Source organism: Sturnus vulgaris, unplaced genomic scaffold, assembly GCF_052056855.1.
Source record: "Sturnus vulgaris isolate bStuVul1 unplaced genomic scaffold, bStuVul1.hap1 Scaffold_180, whole genome shotgun sequence".
Classification (NCBI taxonomy): Eukaryota; Metazoa; Chordata; class Aves; order Passeriformes; family Sturnidae; genus Sturnus; species Sturnus vulgaris.
In genome coordinates, this window is record NW_028276110.1 from 3,128,910 (window position 1) to 3,148,464 (window position 19,555).

The 19,555-nt window shown below is 52.5% G+C and overlaps 1 protein-coding gene across 1 annotated transcript; it reads right to left on the reverse strand.

The window, feature by feature from the left end:
- Positions 1-12,571: 12,571 nt before the first annotated feature.
- LOC148218565 (olfactory receptor 14A16-like) lies at positions 12,572-13,552 on the reverse strand. Its single transcript, XM_088157824.1, has one exon. It carries the CDS (start codon positions 13,550-13,552, stop codon positions 12,572-12,574), a length of 981 nt encoding a protein of 326 aa, XP_088013950.1.
- Between the last annotated feature and the right edge of the window lie 6,003 nt (positions 13,553-19,555).

A 19,555-nucleotide genomic window follows, 5' to 3' on the forward strand; every position in this document is an offset into this window, starting at 1 on the left:
TCGGGGCTGGAAAAGAAGCCACTGGTGCTGGAAGAGGGCAGCAGAAGCCTTGAGAAGGCCCAACCATGACACGCAAAAGAAAAACCCACTCAGGGGTGGAGAAAACCCACTCTCCTCCCCGCCTGCATGGCCCTCAGAAAATGTTAGTAAGCCAAGGCAAACAAGGGGAGAGGTGCAGTTCGAGCCCTTCCTCGCCTGCACACCAAACCAGCCAGGGCACGGAGTCAGACCCCTCCCCTCTCTGCTACCCCCATGGGGTTTTTGTCGGCCTGGCTGCCCCAGCTCCAACCCCAGCCCAGGGCAGAGCGGGTGATGAAGGCTGTCAGCAGGGCTGGGAGCTGGCCCACCTCACACCCCCACCCAAATCAACTTGGCTCAAGCATTAATCCCATCCCCGCTCCAACAGGCAGAAGCCTCGGTGCTGCAGCCCGGCTGGGCCATGAGATGCCCAGGAGCATCCCCTGGGAGGGCTCACCTGCAAACTGGGTGTAGGCTGTGTCCTGGAGGAAGGCGCCACAGCCAAAGTCGATCAGTTTCAGCTGTCCGGTGGCCAGGTCGAGCACGATGTTCTCGGGCTTGATGTCCCTGTGCAGGACCCCGCAGCTGCTGCAGTGCCGCACGGCCTCCAGCACCTGGCGGAACAGCCCCCGCGCCTCCTCCTCCGGCAGGAACCTCCGCTCCGCCAGCAAACCCGACAGGTCCTGGCACCGCTCCGGACGCTCCAGCACCAACAAGAAGCTGTTGGGCAGCTCAACCCACTCCAGGAGCTGAATGACAGCAGCACACCCAGAGGACACCTTGTCCAGCAGCACGATCTCCAGGGGCGCACGGGCGCCGTGGGGCTGAGCGAGGACCACGATGCCGTCAGTGGGGCTGAGGCCGTGCCAGGGCTCTGGGACCCCTCAGCCAGCCCGGGACGCTCTGTATCCCCCGCTCGCTCTCCCTGCAGGGCTCCCGGCGGCTCCCACCCTGCCGGGCCCCAGCTCCTCGCCGCCCGGCACGCCCCGGCTTCGGCCGCTGGCCCCGCTCACTCACCAGCTCGCCCCAGTGCCGGATGCGATCCCGTGGCACGCATTTGATTGCCACCTGCGAGCAAGGGTAGAAGCGGGCTGAGCTTACCGCCCGCTCGGCCGCGCCCCGGCCTCCTCCTCTTCCTCCTCTGCCTCTCTTCCTCCTCACCCGCCCTCCTCCTCCTCGTCCTCTGCCCGCCGCCGGCCCCGCCACTCACCGGGGCGCCGTCCGCGAGGCGCGTCCCCGAGTAGACGCTGCCGAAGCCGCCGCTGCCCAGCAGCGAACCCAGCCGGTACCGCTCCTGCAAGGCCTCCTGCGCCTTCCCTGCGGGCGACACGCGGCCGTCAGCGCTCGGCCCGGGGCCAGACACGGCCCCCGAGCGCCCCCCGACCGTCCCGGGCCGGGCATCCCCACCCGCCCCGGGCCCCGGCGGCTCAGGGCCGGCGGCCGCGCTGCCGAGCGGCGGAGCTCGGGCCGGGGAACCCGCAGCGGAGGCGGCGGGAGCGGCCGCGCCGCGTGTGTCCTCCGCGGGCCCCGGGAGGAGCCGGCGCCGGCGCCGAAGCCGCGACTGGACTCCGCGTCGGGGCCGGCACCGGGCTCGGGACAGGCGGAGCCAAAGAGCGGCGATGCCGCCCCCGGCCCAGGCACTGATGCCCGCCCAGCAGCGCCAGCGCCAATACCGCCAGAGCCGGGCGGAGGCGAGGCCGCGGCGGGACGGCCGGGGGCGGGGACGGGGCAGCCCCGCCCGGGGCCGGGAGTGGGGTGGGGACATGGCCCGGCCTGGCGCGGGGAGAGGAGGGGCCGGGACAGGGACACCGAGAGGGGAGGGGGAGACCGGGAAAGGGCTACTGGGAGAGGCTGCGGGACACCGCGACAGAGTGTGGGACAGCGGGAGAGTGAGACGAGGAACAAGAGAAGGGACGTCGAGGGTCTGCGGGATCGCTTCTTCTTTGCTGCTGCTGCTGCCGAAGCGCCGCGAGCGTTTGTCCGCGAGTCCGTTCCCCGCGTGTCCGTTCCCTGTGTGTCCGTTCCCTGTGTGTCCGTTCCCCGTGTGTCCGTTCCCCGTGTGTCCATTCCCTGTGTGTCCGTTCCCTGTGTGCCCGTTCCCCGTGTGTCCATTCCCTGTGTGTCCGTTCCCCGTGTGCCCGTTCCCCGTGTGTCCGTTCCCCGTGTGTCCATTCCCTGTGTGTCCGTTCCCCGTGTACCCGTTCCCTGTGTGTCCGTTCCCTGTGTGCTCGTTCCCCGTGTGTCCGTTCCCTGTGTGTCCGTTCCCCGTGTGCCCGTTCCCTGTGTGTCCGTTCCGCCCCGTGCGCCCCGGGGCAGCACGGGCCGCTCCGCACCGGGGCCGAACTGGAGTCACGGAGCATCTCTTCCTCCTGCACCCACTCAAAACCACCGTCTTGTTTAGCTGCTTCTTCATTAGATTGGAACTGTGATAAATGTGATTCGTGACAATTAAATTGTAACTATATTAACAAAATTGTATTTAGATCAATAGAAGACAATTGCTACAGAGTGAGGGGGGAGATGGGTGAGACAGGGCAAAGGACATCTTCCAGATGTTGGGAGTCGAAGAAGGATGTTGGAAGGGAATAGTAGAAGGACGTAGGTCTGACAAGCAGCATCTAGAAATACAAAGTTTCCACCTTGAAATGGGACAAAATGGGCCAAAATGGGATGATTCCAGGCATGGGACTCAAAGTCTTGCTATGGAAAACATCTGCTCAGTCACATAGTGGCCATGCGCTCCCCGCAGGTTACACAGCAGACACTGAGGAAGACGATGAGCCTTCATCAGAAATAAGACCCTCAAAAGGATGAGAGAACCCCTAACCCATTAGTAGAGCATGCGCCATACAACACAGTGACATAGATTTTAGGAATAGAAACTAGGAGGAGTTTTCTAGAAACTTCTATAGCCTACAGTATATAAGTGGGATTGTCAGCCTTGATGCTTTGGTACGTGAGGAAGGGCGAGCCCCTCCTCGTACGCCTGGTAGGGGGAAGGCCCCCTCCCCGGTCAGCTATGCTTATGCTTTATACAAACCTCAATTATACTAAATTGCTTACTCTCAAATTTTACTTTTCCTGAAATATATGTATTCAATATTCATTTTAATACTTTGATTGTATTAATTTCTAATACTTTGATATTTTTGTAGTCCTCTCTAATACTTTAATTGTATCCATTTTTAATTGTTATTATTAAAAATTTGCTGCTACATTTAATCTCGTTGCTTGATAAATTGGAAAAATAGAATATCATTCACAACAGAACTTTTATTTCCGGCAGGCTTGCAACTTGTCCCCTGTGCTCGCATGCCCCGGGCCCTATCCCGCCCGCTCGCCCCGCGCTGCAGTCTGTTCCTCACAAGCAAGCAAAGCGCTGTCCGCACTTTCCTCTGGAGCAGAGCAAAGTGCCGAAGGAGGAGCCTGCCAGGGCCAGGCAGAGCCAGCCCCGTGGGAGGGCAGAGCAGCACATGAGGAGTGAGAAATGCAGCCCCTGCAGGGCAGCGCTGCTCTCCGGCCGCTCCGGGTGGGCAGCGGCAGCAGAGGGGCCACGCCCGGCGCGGTGCCCTCGTCCCCAGGGCTGTTCCTGTTTTCTTGTTCAGTTCCGGGTGAAAATCGCAGACTGACGACAGGAGAATTAAAATAAAAGAATGAAACTGCTATTTTTGCCGAGTTTGGATGCCAGTCCAATACAGCAGTTCAGCTGCCTGCCTCCTCCCTGCCAATCCAGCCCTTTCAGCCTGGAGCAAAGGCCCTCTCTGCAAAGAAACTGCTGGCTGCTTTATTTGTCCTGCTGTTCATCGACACAGCTAGAAAAGCAAACTAGTTTGGATCCTCAGTCTGTCAAAACATGTGAACTTTGCCATGTTAAGCCAAGGGACGGAGTCTAGACCCCTGCACGATGTCCTAGGAATCACCTTTGTTGCTGCTGTGTATTGTCACTGCTGAGGGTGAAATACTGTGAGAGCACGTGCCCTGTCTCTAGAACCCATAGCCAACCTAAGTGCTGTGCTTTAAAATCTTGCATTTGCAGGTTTCTGATGTCTCCAGCATTGCTTTCAAAGCAAAACAGGGAGAAGACAAACTGTGTGTAGCTAATGATAGTGCAGAGTGCATCAAACTTGCTAAGTCCTAGGTCTTCGAGGTAACATCAGTTGATGTAGAACCAGTGCAACACAGAAAAGGGGAGCGTATAAGGAAAGGAATTAATAGTATATGTGAACATCTTGGGTTGTTTCCTTCCATTGTCATTTCACTTCTGGAAAGCTGCTCCGCTGTTCCAAGCATTTTCTCTACATTGGTGTTTGCTCTTTTCACAAACTTTTCCTGGAGGACGATCTCCTGTCACAAGACGTGCCACCAACTGCAGAGTCTCTTAGCTTTCCACACTGTGCGTGCTGCACTGTCCTGCAGCAAAGCAGGACAAAGGTTTTGAGAACTTGAAAACTTGTCCTTTCTTTTGCTGGTGGGCTGGGGAGTTGTGCCGTGGGTAATGTTTTCACTGTTACTGTTCTGATCTAAGAAAACAGGAGGTGGTAGCAGGACTTGCTAGGGAATACAAGCCTGGCTGAATTCAGAGAAAGAATCTCCAGGGCCTGCAGCCAGAAGTGGAGAGTTGTGTGATAATCATTCCAACCTCTCAGTGGACGTCTTGAAAATTATCTGGAATGTGAAAATGGTCTGACAGAGGGAGTTTGTTTCTGAGTTCGGGGTAGACGATTCCACATCTGGTGCATTGGTGCATAAATCAAGAGTACAATCCGCTCATGATAAGCACCAGAAAAACCTGGACCTCTCAAAGTAGCCAACTAAAAGAATCTGAACAGGGGAAATGTAGGGAATGACTTGGTTAACCTTGCCTATGTTACAGATAATAAAATGATTTCGCTGAATTGAATATAATCAGAAATAAGTGATAATTTATTTCGTGACCAGGATACAGTCCACGACAGCCAAAATCACAAAGAGCAACGCTGAGCCCGGGATCAGCGCCGGGTAAACACACTGTGATCCAAACTCTACTGCTCCGGATTCCCCAATGTTCACAAAACCACTTTGGTCAGTCCAGTTTATATACAGTTTTTCATAGCCTGGAGCAGAGGTCTTTGTCTCCTTTCCTCGCTTTGCATATTCATGTATTTTATTCATGTAGTTTCCTTTCTCTGCCTGGGGCTGGACAAAACCATATTCTGGGAGACCATGAATTCTGATGAAGGCAGGCCTTGGTTTAGGGAAGCTGGTATTGAGATGTATTTTTCCCGATTAATCCTGGTGCTTGGCGCTCAGTGTCTGGGTGTTCTCTGGACTGTCTTTGAAGAGAGCCATCTCCTTGTGGCCACGTCCATTCACTTGTTAATTTGGGCTGTCCTGCTTTTGTTGGCTGTTACAATGTTGTGAATGTTGTGGTGAAGCAATCTGTGTTGTTTTGTTTGTTTTTTTCCGTTTGTGGTTTTCTTTTTGGTTTCTGAGTTTATTTTATTCATACAAACACTGTTTATTAATTTACAACTTTACACGAATTACATCAGATATTACACCTGGAAGAAGGGTAATTTTTTCTAATAATTACTAATCCATTCCCTTGGCTTTTGGCTTTCTTAGCAAGGCCATTTCCATCCCAGCAGCCATCACAATGTCACAAGGGCCCCTTGGTTCCATGAGGTTCATTGGTGTCACCATGGTCTCCTTGGTTCCAGGAGCCATCACAATGTCACAACAGACCCTTGGTTCCATGAGGTTCCTGCAGCAGGACTTCCCCTATGGCCCAGCAGAGCTCATCTGTTCTGTCCATCAGCTGGGCCATCACTCAGGGCATCTTCCCCCTCTCAGGAAGTGCTGAGATAACCCAGGCTGGACATCTGTCCTGTCCTCAGTTCTCTCTGGTGCCAGGGAGGTGGAATTCCCAGCTGGCCATGAACATCTGGCCTTGAGAGCAGCCTGAAGGGAGATGAGCCTTGAATTTCTGAGTGACACACACTTCACTTTACAAACTATAAAAGCCACACAAAACTTTCACCAAGCAGAAATCTTCTGCATAGTCCCTGCAAACGGGTAGGGTTCCTCCCCCAAGTCTGGATGCATCTTTGTGGCTCCTTTTGTGGAAGCTGAGTGAAAGGGCTCCATGTGTACTCCCTCATCAATTCGGTGCTAAGTTCCATTGACTCCTGATCTCTGCTATTTCTTCACTAGCTGTAATATAGGAAACTTCATTGTGCACTGTGTTTGTATCTACCTGTACTTCTTTTGTTTATCCTGTGCAGTAAGTAGTCCGTTTAAAGTCTCTTGTTTAATTTTGAGTCCATCCAGTAAATAATTTATTTTATATTAAATCTAATCAGGCATTCTAAGGAACTTGAGAGCAAGAGCAATTTGGAATTCAGGTCACCTGAAACAGAGCTACTGCCAGAAACGTGAGTATAAGGCAGGACTTGTCTAAGCTTTCACTCCATTCAAAACATATTTCAATTAAAAACAAAAACAGAGGAGCAATTCTTTCCTATTTATTCTTTTCTGTTTATAGATTGGAATCAGCAATCTCCAGTTGATTTTGATCCCAAGAACCTCCTAATGCAGTCTGAACAGATATGAAAATCAAGACCCTTTGTGGCTGACAATCAATCAGACTTTGTCCCTACCCCCACCCCACCATTTCCCCCATCCAACCCCTGGCAGTCAGAGCAGCCTTGTGCAAATCTGAGCTCCCTCCCCTCCAGGCTGTGCCTGCAGCTTTCAGCTCCTTGGCACCAACTCCCACCTGCTTTCCTTGGAGAAGGAGCTGCCTGAGACACAGAGGGATGTTCATTTATTGTCAGCAAACAAAACCAAAGGCAGGCACAGCTCCATAAAAAACAGAAGTCCAGCCCAAGGAGTTCTGGGCAATGGAGCCACATCCAGGGGTGTCCCCAGGGCTCAGGATTGGGGCCAGGGCAGTGAAATCTCTTTCTTGCTGATCTGGACGAGGGCATGGAGGGCACCCTGAGTCAGTGTCCAGGTGAGGCCAAGCTGGGTGGGAGTGTGGCTGTGCTGCAGGGCAGGAAACTCTGCAGAGGGATCTGGACAGGCTGGAGCCATGGGCCCAGGACAATTGGATGAGGTTCACCAAGGCCAAGGGCTGGCTCCTGCCCTGGGCTCACAACCACCCCAAATCCCTGGCTGTGCCCTGCCCCTGATCCCCACAGCCTGTCCTGTTTCCTTCATCCCTGCATTGCCAGGGACTTTCTGGGACAAGGCAGCTCTGCTGTGGGGATGGAGGGAGGTGCAAGTGCCAGCACTGCAGTGGGAACCACAACTCATCAGGTTTGTGTCCTTTGGGGGTCAGCAATTGGTGAGACTCAGAGGCACAGGAAGGTTTCTCTTCTCTGTCAACAAACAAAAGTTGAACAGGATACAATTTAATAACCATCACAGCTCTTCCCTCAGCTCTGTGCGAAGTCCCAGCAGTGTCTGATGAGTCTACCACCTGTGGTTACTGCACTAGAAAAAAGAGGGAGAGAGAGAAAGGACAGTAACACACACGGACCTCTTTAGGGAAAAAAGGCCAACTTTATTGTACGGACAGCCTTCATTTAAAGCATGTTACGTGCAGCTAGGACAGGACAGGAGCTCATTGGACAATTGGGAAAAACATCCATGAGACCATACCTCAGGATGTGTCCCATGAAAAACCACCAGGTGTTAATCTTTATTATGAATTCCACTCTGTTTTTCACCATATTATCACCTTGGGAGACTTCCTCCCTCACTGAAGCCATAGGCAGCTTATCAGCCTGGGAATGGAGATGAGAGTCAGGAGAAATTCAGGCCTTAAAAAGAACTTTCAAGCTGTAATTCCCTAGATCTTTAAATGTGTGTGCCCACAACCACCCCCAAGGGATTTGTGTACAAAACCAATTTTAGACAAAGATGATCATGTGACAGATATAGACGCTGGTCAAGTGTTGTATCAGGATGCTCTGCTTGGAGTAGGGGTAAATTACCTGCAACAATCCCCTATTTTCAAAGCTGTCACTGGTAGATATAGGAGTCAGGCTAATTTTGATGTTGAGGAAATGCTGAAATCAGCCTGACTCATTTTAACTCCTCCTGTCCTGGCTGATCTCCTTTCCTGCCCCTTTCCACCCATTGACTTTTGTCCCCTCCAGCCCCCCAGTGCAGAGCCTGGCTCTGTGTTCTCCATCAGCTCCTGGCTGGCACTGCCAGGCTGGCATGAGGAGCCCCTCAGCCTTCCCTGCTCCGGGCTGGACAAGCCCAGCTCCCTCAGCCTCTCCTCACAGCCAAAGGGCTCCAGCCCCACCTTGGAGGCCCTTCCCTCACCCTGCTCCAGCTGCCAGACATCTTTCCTGCCCTGGGCAACCCAAACCAGGCCCCAGTGACCGGAATAATCCACGTCCTTGATCTCCTGGTCACACAGCCCTGGCCCCTTGTCCCCATGTCAGGCTCTGGGGTTGATTTGTGGAACATCCTTGGGGGAGGCTGTGGCTCCAGGTGGAGCAGGGGGATCCCGGGGGACAGGGGACCCTGCTGGGCATGAACAGCATTGGACTTGTCTGGGGAAACTGTGAGGGGGGGCTGGGGCAGAGTGACCAACCCAGTGACCCCACACAGCCCTGCTGGGATGTCACACAGCCCCTCCTGTGATGTCACAGCCTGCTCTGTGATGTCACACCTCTGTCCTGTGATGTCACAGTCAGCTCTGTGATGTCACAGGGACAGCCTGTGATGCTCAATGACCTCTCATACCCCACTCTGTGATGTCACAGCCCACTCTGTGACCTCATGTTACCAGATGATAAATTGCCCATCCCAGCTGAGCTAACACAATTCCTGTTCTCCAAAACCACTGGCCTCTGGAACCTGCACAGTGCCCGTTGTGTGAGAAGGGGAACTGGAAGTTCCCCAGCCTCAGTGTCCTGCCAGCTCAGCCAGGCCAACTGGAACATTGGGGTCCACGACCACCAGGGACCACCAGAGAGACCCCCAGGACAGAAGAACCCATGGGTAAAGAGGAGGGGAAATATGTTCATGATTTTGGGGAAATGATTATCATATGTGTGTTTAGTCCAGGACAGTCAATGAATAAGTTTGCAAAGTACAGAATATAAACAGAAACTTTCCTGTACTTGGCTTTGGGAGGAGCTGTCCCCCTGTGTATCCAGCCAAATAAAGAATGGTGCTTTTTAATGCTATATTGGTGTTTGGGAGTTCTTTATTTTACTGAATTTTTGGTAACACTCAATCTGCCCAGGAAAGCTCTGTCTCCAGCTGTTCACAAACAGAGAAGGGCTGGTGGGAGATGTGGTGGTCAGAGGCTGTTTGGGGTACAGTGACCATGAAATTATTGAGTGTTTAAATATTCTGTGAAAGAAGGAGAAACATCAACAAAATTTCTACACTGCCCTTACAGAGAGCAGAATTCAGCCTATTCAGGATACGGATTTGGGGAAAACTGACTTTTTTAAAGGAAACAGTCCTTAAAAACAAAGCATTCCAAGAAGGATGGAGACACTTCAAGAAAGAAATAATGAATGAGAAGGTGGAGCATGTGCCAGTGTGCCAGAAGTGAGCTAGTGAGGAAAATTACTCTCCTAGCTGGGCATGGAGCTTTTTCCAGGCACTCAGGGAGAAAAGAGGGTGCATCACCTTTGGACAGAGGTGCAGGCAACTCAGGAAGTGTTTAAGGATGTTGTTAGGTCATGCAGAAAGAAAATGAGAGAAGTGAAAACTCAATTAGGACTTAACCTGGACACTTTTGTGAAAAATAATAGAAAATATTTCTATAAAAAAGTTATTAGCAAACTGGCGGACAAGGAGAATCTCAGCTCTTTATTGGATGCTGTGGGGAATAGAGAAAATGAAGATGAGAAAAAGGCTGAGCTACTTAACCCATTCTTTGCCTCAGTTTGGAACAGTTAGCCAGGATGTCCTGAGGACAAGTGTTCTCCTGAGCTGGGAGATGGGGACAGGGAACAGAACAGACCCCTGTAATCCAGGAGGAAGCAGCTGGGGACCTGCTGAGCCACTCAGGTGCTCACAGGTGCCTCTGGGAACAGATGGGATCCATCCTAGGGGGATGAGGGAGCTGCTGGATGAGCTGCCCAAGCTGCTCTCCATCATTTCTCATCAGTGCTGGCTCAGCAGGGAGGTGCCAGAGGACTGGAGGTGCCAATGTGAGCCCATCCCCAAGAAGGGCTGGAAGGAGGATGTGGGGAACTGCAGGCCTGTCAGCCTGACCTGGGTGCCTGGTGAGGTGATGGAACAGATCACCTTGAGTGCCATCACAGGGCACCTACAGGATGGCTGAGGGATCAGAGGCAGCCAGCGTGGATTTCAATATGTGCATTGATGATCTGGATGAGGGCATTGAGTGCAGCATCAGCAAATGTGCAGATGGCACCAAGCTGGGTGTGAGTGTGGATGTGCTGGAGGGTAGGAGGGCTCTGCAGAGGGACCTGGACAGGCTGGATCCAGGGCCCAAATCCAACAAGGTGAGGTTTAACAAGACCAAGTGGTGGGTCCTGGAATTGGGCAAAACAACTCCTGCAGTGCTCCAGGCTGGGGACAGAGTGACTGGACAGCAGTCAGGCAGAAAGGGACCTGGGGGCACTGATGGACAGCAGACTGGACATGAGCCAGCAGTATGCCCAGGTGGCCAAGAAGGCCAATGGCACCTGGCCTGGATCAGGAATGGTGTGGCCAGCAGGAGCAGGGCAATGATTCTTCCCCTGTGCTCAGCACTGGTTGGGCAGCACCTCGAGTGCTGTGTCCAGTTCTGGGCCCTTCAATTTAGGAAGGACATGGAGGGTCTGGAGTGTGTCCAGAGAAGGGCAAGAAGGCTGGTGAGGGGTGTGGAACACAAGTCCTGTGAGGAGTGGCTGAGGGAGCTGGGGATGTTGATCCTGGAGAAGAGGAGGCTCAGGGAGTCATGGTAGTATCAGGGCACAGGTGTGACATGATGATCTCCAAGGACTTTTCCAGCTTTTCTGATTCCGTGATTCTCTGAAACTACCCCTGGAGCAGTTGCAGGATGAGCCCTGGGCCTCCTCTTCACAAGGTCCAGCAGCCCAGGTCCCTCAGCTTCTCCACACAGCCCCAAAGCCCATCCTGTCAGTCCTGCAGAGCCTCTCCAGCCCCTCCTCATTGCCCACAACAGGGAGCCCCACACCCAGACACAGCAGCCCAGATGTGCCCCCCTGGCCTGTGGTGCCTCTGGCAAGGGAGCAACACGAGGCAGTGCAGGACCCTGCAGACAATTCCTGAAGCACTTGGAGGATGATCCTGCTCCCCAAGGGATGATCCCATGGTGCCAACTCAGGAACTGAAATGGAGATTGTGGCCAGAGAGGAAAGGGCAAACAGGGATGGACTGTTGGCAGGAGAGGGGACAAGGGCAGGTAAGAGGAAGAAATCTAGAAAGATTTCTGGAAAGAGTAAGGAAAGCAAAGGTGAAGCAAAAGGAATGCTCAGGGCACTTTGGGAGTGGCTGCCAGGCAGCCCTGGCTGTGAGCAACAACATTTGCAGTGGGACAGGAAACTCACAGCTCATGGGAACAAACTTTCTGGCTGACTTCAGAGGCCACAACAAAGCTGAGTGGTTTCCCTGCCGTCCCCCAGCCCTTGCTGGCCCCAGGGGCTGATGGCATTTGTGCTCACTCAGCTCCATGTCCCCAGAGCAGCACCATGGGGGTGCTGACCCTGCTGTGTGCAATGCAAACAGGGGCTCCTGAGCCAGTGCTGCCGTGTGTGTGCCTGCAAGGATGCAGCTCCTGTGTGAGCTGGGGGAGAGGCCAGGGCTGCAGAGGAGGGATGTTGTTGGCAGGTGCATGAGGACGCTCTGGGACGCTGCCCTGGGGTGTCCAGCGCAGTGGGGATGGATCAGCCCCTGCTCTGCTGCTCCTTGCCAGGGTGTCCCCCTTGCAGGGAGCTTGCAGAGCAGCAGCCATGCTGTTTGCCCCCAGCTTGCCCACGGCCAGCCTGGGGCTGCTCCCGGGGTTTTCTGTGCTCAGCATTGGGCTGGCCAAGTGTTGTGGAGAGAGCCTGGCCAAGGAGCCTGGAGCCCCCAGGCCCTGGCCTGAGGCATCAGCGCTGCCCCAGCAGTGCCCATGGCCTGTCCCTGCTGCAGCCCCGGCACTGCCACCCCCAGGGCTGTGCCCGGCCCCGAGAGCACTCAGGCCCTGCAGCAACACGAGGGCCAGGAGGGCAGCGGGGCAGTGGCATGGGAGCAGCACTGGCAACACCAAGAGCTGCTGCTGGGCACAGCTGCTGTGCCAGCACTGATCTGCCCCAGCTCTGCACACAGACATTGCTGCTGCAGCTCCAGAGAAGGGAACAAAAGGGGAATCTCTGGAGAAAACTTTGCTGGCAGAGAGATCCTTTAATTCATTTAAAGGAACTGAGATGGCAGCCCCTCATTCACGCTATATGGGCCCACAAAAAACAGAGGGAGAAAGAAAATGAAATAATGCACAAAGGATGACATTCCTTTGTGGAATATAATAAAATACTATAACAAGTGACAGAAAAGAAAATTCACCCACTAAATCGAACACATTCTGTTAAAGGTTACTATTATTATAAGTGATTTGCAGAGATTGGCAAGCAGTTTGCTTTTTCTTAAAACATCCAGTAATCAGTCTCCACAGTGCAGCCTTGAGCTTCTGGTTCCTGAGGCTGTAGATGAGGGGATTCAGCACTGGAGGCACAGCCGAGTACAGAAATGACAGTGACAGATCCAGGGATGGGGAGGAGATGGAGGGGGGCTTCAGGTAGGCAAAAAAACCAGTGCTGATAAAAAGGAAGACCACGGCCAGGTGAGGGAGGCAGGTGGAAAAGGCTTTGTGCCGTCCTTGCTCAGAGGGGATCCTCAGCACAGCCCTGAAGATCTGCACATAGGAGAAAAGAATGAAAAGAAAACATCCCAAATATAGAAAAGCATTAACTGCAGTGGGCCCCAGTTCCCAGAAGTAGGATTTGGAGCAGGAGAGCTTGAGGATCTGGGGGATTTCACAGAAGAATCCTCCCAGGGCATTGCCCTGGCACAGGGGCAGGGAAAATGTATTGGCTGTGTGCAGCAGAGCATTGAGAAAGCCACTGGCCCAGGCAGCTGCTGCCATGTGGGCACAAGCTCTGCTGCCCAGGAGGGTCCCGTAGTGCAGGGGTTTGCAGATGGACACGTAGCGGTCGTAGCACATGATGGTGAGAAAGGAAAACTCAGAAGAAAGAAAAAAGGTAAAAGTAAACACCTGAGCAGCACATCCAGCATAGGAGATGTGTCTGGTGTCCCAGAGGGAATTGTACATGGCTTTGGGGACAGTGGTACAGATGGAGCCCAGGTCGCTGAGGGCCAGGTTGAGCAGGAAGAAGAACATGGGGGTGTGCAGGTGGTGGCCGCAGGCTACGGCGCTGATGATGAGGCCGTTGGCCAGGAGGGCAGCCAGGGAGATGGCCAGGAAGAGGCAGAAGTGCAGGAGCTGCAGCTGCCGCGTGTCTGCCAATGGCAGCAGGAGGAAGTGGCTGATGGAGCTGCTGTTGGACATTTCCTCACTCTGGGCATTGTGGACTGTTGAAACACAACATTAACAAGGTGGGACCAACCTCTTTGAATCAATCCTATGTGACATATAGGATTCACTAAAAGCTACTTATCCTTTGGAGAAACTTCATTTAGGATTTTTATTTTTGAGCTTTGTTTGTGCTGCTGAGTTACTACTTCATCAGTGCTCTCAGTCTGAACACTGAGGAGCCCAGAGGGAAGATAGGGCTCCCTGATCCCCAGTGCAGTCAGTCCTGCTAGTCTCACAGAGCTGAACTTTACTAATCACACCTCCCTCTAATTCAGGATGATTGTACTTATAACATTCTTGAGAAATAATGTAGTCTTTTTGAAGGATCTAATTTCAAAAGAGAGAGACGGAAACCAAGGTTTGGCCTGGCTCTCTGCTGCCTGCAGTTGTGCCTACTGGGAGCTGTTTCTCTCTATCCAAGCCTTGTCCCTGCCAGTGCTGCCAGAGCCCAGCCCAGCCCTGGGGGCTCAGCTCTGCCCTGCAGACCCCTCCCAGCACAGGGCACTGCCCAGGGCCATCTCCCTGCCAGCAGGGCCTTAAGGGCACCTCACACAAACAGAGATGCTGCAAGCCAAGGTGCTGCTGCTGCTGTCTGTAGGCACAGGAGGGTGAGGAGGCACTTTGTGAGGGAGATGGGAGGCAGATCTGCTGATGCCCTGTGGGACAGTGCAGGAGTGTCAGTGACACAGACACAGCTGACAGCCCCTTTGCCTTGCCTTGAGGAGAAAGCTGAGAGCAGCCCTGGCCATGCAGCACCATCTCCACAGCAGGAGGAATCTGCCCTGATGGGGGTGGCTCCTTCCACCTCCAACTTCTCCCCACAGTCCATGGGGAGCTGCCAGGCAGGCTGAGAGCTGTCCCTGGCAGGTGGCACATGGCCTGGGCTGGCCAAGAGCCCTGAGGGCTGCAGGAGCTGCTCTGCAGGACAGCCCTGGGCAGCCCTGGCTGCAGCCCCAGCTTCAGCCCCTGCAGCCGTCCCTGAATATGGGAGAGTCCTCCTGACACAGCCCCCAGGCTGTGGGCTGTGCTGGCTCCAGGAGATCCCTCCAGGAGCACAGGGGACATTGTCCTGCACCCACACACTCACCATGTCCAGGGCTATGAAGATGTTTCCCCAAGTGCAGTCTCAGCTCAATGTCTTCCCAGTCCTGACTGCCTTGAGCCTGTCTCTGCCTGGCTCCTGTGCCCTCAGTGCCTGCAAGCAGTGTCCTCAGCCCTGCTGGGCTGGCAGAGGAGCTGCTCCTCAGCAGAAATGTCTTTTTGAAGCTTCTCTTGGTTTACCTTGGGAGCTGCCTCTGTGCCAGGAGCCTGGCCCAGCTCAGCAGCACAGACACAGCACAAGGACTTTAATGAATCTCTTGGGGCTTTGGTGCTGAGTCCCTGAACATCAGTCCCTGAGAGGGAGCTGAAAGAAAACTTCTCAAGAACTCAAAATTAAATTCAAACTCCAAAGTTTCTTGAAGTTTTAATGGTTCCCACTGAGGGATATGACTCAGAAAATGTCCCCAGGTTCCAGTTAGAGCAGAACATTGGAGGCACTGATGACAGGTGGGGACGAACAAGGGAAAGATGTCTCTGATGCTGAGCACACCTGGATGTGTTTCAGGAATGCAAAGGGCCAAGGGCTGAGCCCCAGCCCCTGGCAAGGCAGATCCTGTCCCTCCCTCATTGCTCAGGGCTCTTCCCGGGCCACTGGGCTCTGGCCATGTGCAATGCCAAGGGCAGCACCATGGGGCGGCCCCTGCCAGGCTGCTGAGCAGGGACAAGGAGGCAATGAGGCCCCAGCACAGCAAGGCTCACTTGTCCCCTGCTGGCCTCAGGCCCAGGGCCAGCCTGCATGGCCCAAGTGCTGCAGGAGTTGGCTGTGTCAGGGCCTTTCAGCTGCTGCCCATCCCTGTGGCCTCTGCAGCCCAGGCTGTCCTACGGTGTCCATGCCCTGCGCCTCTGTCCCTGCAGGCTGTCGTCATCCCCCGGCTGCCCCACCTCGCTGGCCCCTTCCTTTGCTGACAGCTCTGCCTCCTGCCTGCCTCTGCCTGCTCACACAAAGCCTTGGGCTTGACACCAAAATATTTCATTCATATTTTACTGTGCCTATGTTCCTGTGAACTTCATGTGCCTATGAACTTTCAGCAGAAAAACAAGGCATTGTGGGGCTGCTTTCCCAGATTGGACAGTTGGAAGAAATGAAGAAGACATCTGGCTCAAGTCTGCAGTGATAGAAAAATCACGGACTATAACTGGGAAATAGGCATGACTTCTATGGAAATGGGTAAATTGTAATGCACATGTAGTGACTGAAGATAAGCCACACGCTTTTAGAATCACATGTCTGCATAAGGTTAGGTGTTATCCTTTGCTGGGCCTCAGGCCTGAAGAAATTATACCCTTTTTAACACCAGATTAGTTTCAAAGAGTCTTATTCTTATATATCGGAGATTTGGTAACATTGTGGCCTCAGGGACCCAAGGAGTCAACTGTGACACTGTGGAACCTCATGGCACATGGGCTCCATTGTGACACAGCAGAATCCCATGGAACCAAGGGGCCATTTTATCCCGTGGGGCTGCATGAAACCAAAATCCATTTGGACACAGCAGGGCCGGATGGCACTGATGGTCCATTGTGATAGTGCAGATCCATGGAGACCATTGTGACACCACAGAAACGCCTGGAACCAAAAGGTCATTGTGACAGAGAAAGGTCTCATGGAACCAAGGGGCCATTGTGACCCAGCAGGGCCTGACAGAACCAAGGAGTCCATTGTGACACTGTGGAGCCTCATGGAACAAAGGGTCCGTTGTTACACTGGGGGCCCTGTGGGAGCATGGGGACCATTCTGATACTGTGGTGCTCCATGAAACAAAGGGGCCGTTGTGACAGCGCCACCCCTACGGAACCAAGGGCCCAATTGTGTCACAGTGGGGCTTTATGGAACCAAAGGTCCATTATGACACTGCGGGGCCTTGCTTAACCAAGGGGCCATTTTAGCACAGCAGGGCCTCATGGAATCAAGGGGACCACAGTGTCAGTGTGGGGCTCCATGGGATGAAGGGTCCATTCTGACACCATGGAACCAAGGAGATCATTGTTACACTACTTGGCATCATGGAACCAAGGAGGCCATCTTGAAGCAGTGAGGCCTCATGGAACCATGGAGACCATGATGACACTTTGAGGGCTCATCTAACCTAAAGACCATTGTGGCACTGCAGGGACTCATGGAACCAAGGGCACAAGAGTGACACTGTGAGGCTCCAAAGGACCAAGGGGGCATTCTGACACTGCAGAACCAAGGGTCCATTGTGACACAGCAGGACCTCATGAAAGCATGGAGGCTATTTTAAAAGTTTGAGGCATTTTTAAACTAAAGGGCCATTGTGACACTTCAGAGCCCTGTGAAACCAAGGGGACCCTAGTGACACTGTGGGGCTCAATGGGACCAAGCGGCCACTGTGACACTGTGGTGTCTCATGGAACCAATGGTCTGTTGTGACATTGCAGAGCCTTATGGAATCATGGAGACTACTGTGACACAACAGATCTCATTGAACAAAGGGGCCATTGTGACACTTTGCAGCCCCATGGAACTGAGGAATCCATTCTGACACTACAGTGGCTTGCCAGGCCAAGGGGCAATTGTGTCACTGTGTGGCACGGTTACGAGGGACAATTGTGGGGGTTTAGATAAGTCCCTGCCCTTTGCCCAGGCCTCTGGCAGCAGGCAGAGTCTTTATTGAGGTGGTCAGCACCCAAAAACTCACTCATTTGCAATATCTTTAATAAAGGCTGATTCAGTCTATTATAGAATGAATTCTTTATTTAATAGACAGAAAACTAACAGCTGTAAGACTTAAACTAATACTACACAGAAATAAGGACAAAAAGAGACTTCTAGCAGGTATATACAGCACAAGGTTAAAGGTACCTCTTAATATTACAGCTAGCAAAGATATAATATAACTTAGGATTCATTGTATCTTACCATCCAACTGTTGGTGGAGTTTCAAATACAGATCCTTTCCCTCAATCCCCAGGGAAGTAACCGTGGAATCTGTGTGCAAACTACAAGAAGAAGCCCTTTACACCTTCAGGGTGTGCATGTGGTGGCTTCTGTTTCTGTGATAACTCATATATCTCTTAGTTTGTAAAACAGTGTCTCTCAGTCAAGAATATTTCTTTTCTCTCTTCCCACATCTGCTCCCCAGACTAAGATGTTGATTCTGAGCTGAGGCCTGAGCCCTTTTGGCCCCAGAGATGATCCCTTGCTGGATCTCTCAGCCCGGGTTATCTCTTTATGCACCGACTGTCTGTGGAAGGGGTGGGTGGATGTCCTGCCACAGGCACCCCTGAACCAAGGAGACCCTTGTGACACTGCAGGGCCCATGGAGCTAAGGGTTTATGTGACAGTGCAGGACCCCATAGAATCACTTTCTATATGCCTTTACTGTAATCATTATATGTAAAGCTTCTATCTCTCAGCTAAGCTCTTATCCATTTGATGTTTGCTTCAAAGCGTAGAGCAGAGAAAGTTCAGATTTGCACAAGGCTGCTCTGAGTCCTGGGGGTTGGATGGGGGAAATGGTGGGGTAGGGGCAAGGACAAAGTGTCATTGATTGTCAGTCATAAAGGGTCTTGATTTAATATCTGTTCAGACTGCATTAGGAGGTGCTGGGGATCAATATAGCTGGAGATTGCTGATATAAATCCATAAACTGGAAAAGAATAAATGGTAAAAAAGATATTCACTCTTTTTGTTTTTAAATAAAATACATTTTCAATGGAGTGGAAGTCCTGCTTTATGCTCAGGTTTCTAGTAGTAGCTCTGTTTCAGGTGACGTGCACCCCAAATTGCTCTTGCTCTCATGTTCTTTAGAATGGCTGATTAGGCCTATTATAAAATGAATTATTTACTGAATGGACTCAAGATTAACAGACAAGAGACTTTAAATGGACTACTTACTGCACAGGATAAATAAAAGAAGTACAGGTAGATACAAACACAGTGCACAATGAAGTTTCCTATATTACAGCTAGTGAAGAAATAGCAGAGATCAGGAGTCAATGGAACTTAGCACCAAATTGATGAGGGAGTACACATGGAGCCCTTTCACTCAGCTTCCACAAAAGGAGCCACAAAGATGCATTCAGACTTGATAGAGAAGCCCTACCTGTTTGCAGGGACTATGCAGAAGATTTCTGCTTGGTGAAAATGTTGTGTAGCTTTTATAGTTTGTAAAGTGAAGTGTGTGTCACTCAGAAATTCAAGGCTCATCTCCTCTCAGGATGCTCTAAAGGCCAGATGTTCATGGCCAGCTGGGAATTCCACCTCCCTGGCACCAGAGAGAACTGAGGACAGGACAGATGTCCAGCCTGGGTTATCTCAGCAATTCCTGAGAGGGGGAAGATGCCCTGAGTGATGGCCCAGCTGATGGACAGAACAGATGAGCTCTGCTGGGCCATAGGGGAAGTCCTGCTGCAGGAACCTCATGGAACCTAGGGTCTGTTGTGACATTGTGATGGCTCCTGGAACCAAGGAGACCATGGTGACACCAATGAAACTCATGGAACCTAGGGTCTGTTGTGACAGATCAAGTCACAAAAAATGGGGCCTCTTGGAACCCAGGACAACATTGTGGGACAATGGAATCTGATGGAAGCAAGTGTCAATTGTCAAAACAGAGAGGCCTCATGGAACCTAAGTGACCCTTGGGACTCCATGGATTCTCATGGAACAAACTGTCAGGTGTAACACAGCAGGGTGTCATGGAACACAGGTGCCACTGTGCTCATGGAACCAAGTGTCCATTGTGACACAACTGGGCCGAATGGAACACAGGAGACCACTGTGACACAAGGGAATCTCAAGAAACCAAGACTGCATTGTGAGACAGCAGGGTGTCAGGGAACCATGGAGACCATTGTGAGGCAATGGAATGTCCTGGAAGAACTGGTAGATTCTCAAGAGAGCAGGACTTA

Bases quoted from the DNA above. Each gene is read 5' to 3' on its own strand.
- LOC148218565 (XM_088157824.1), bottom strand. From the start codon at position 13,552: ATGTCCAACAGCAGCTCCATCAGCCACTTCCTCCTGCTGCCATTGGCA.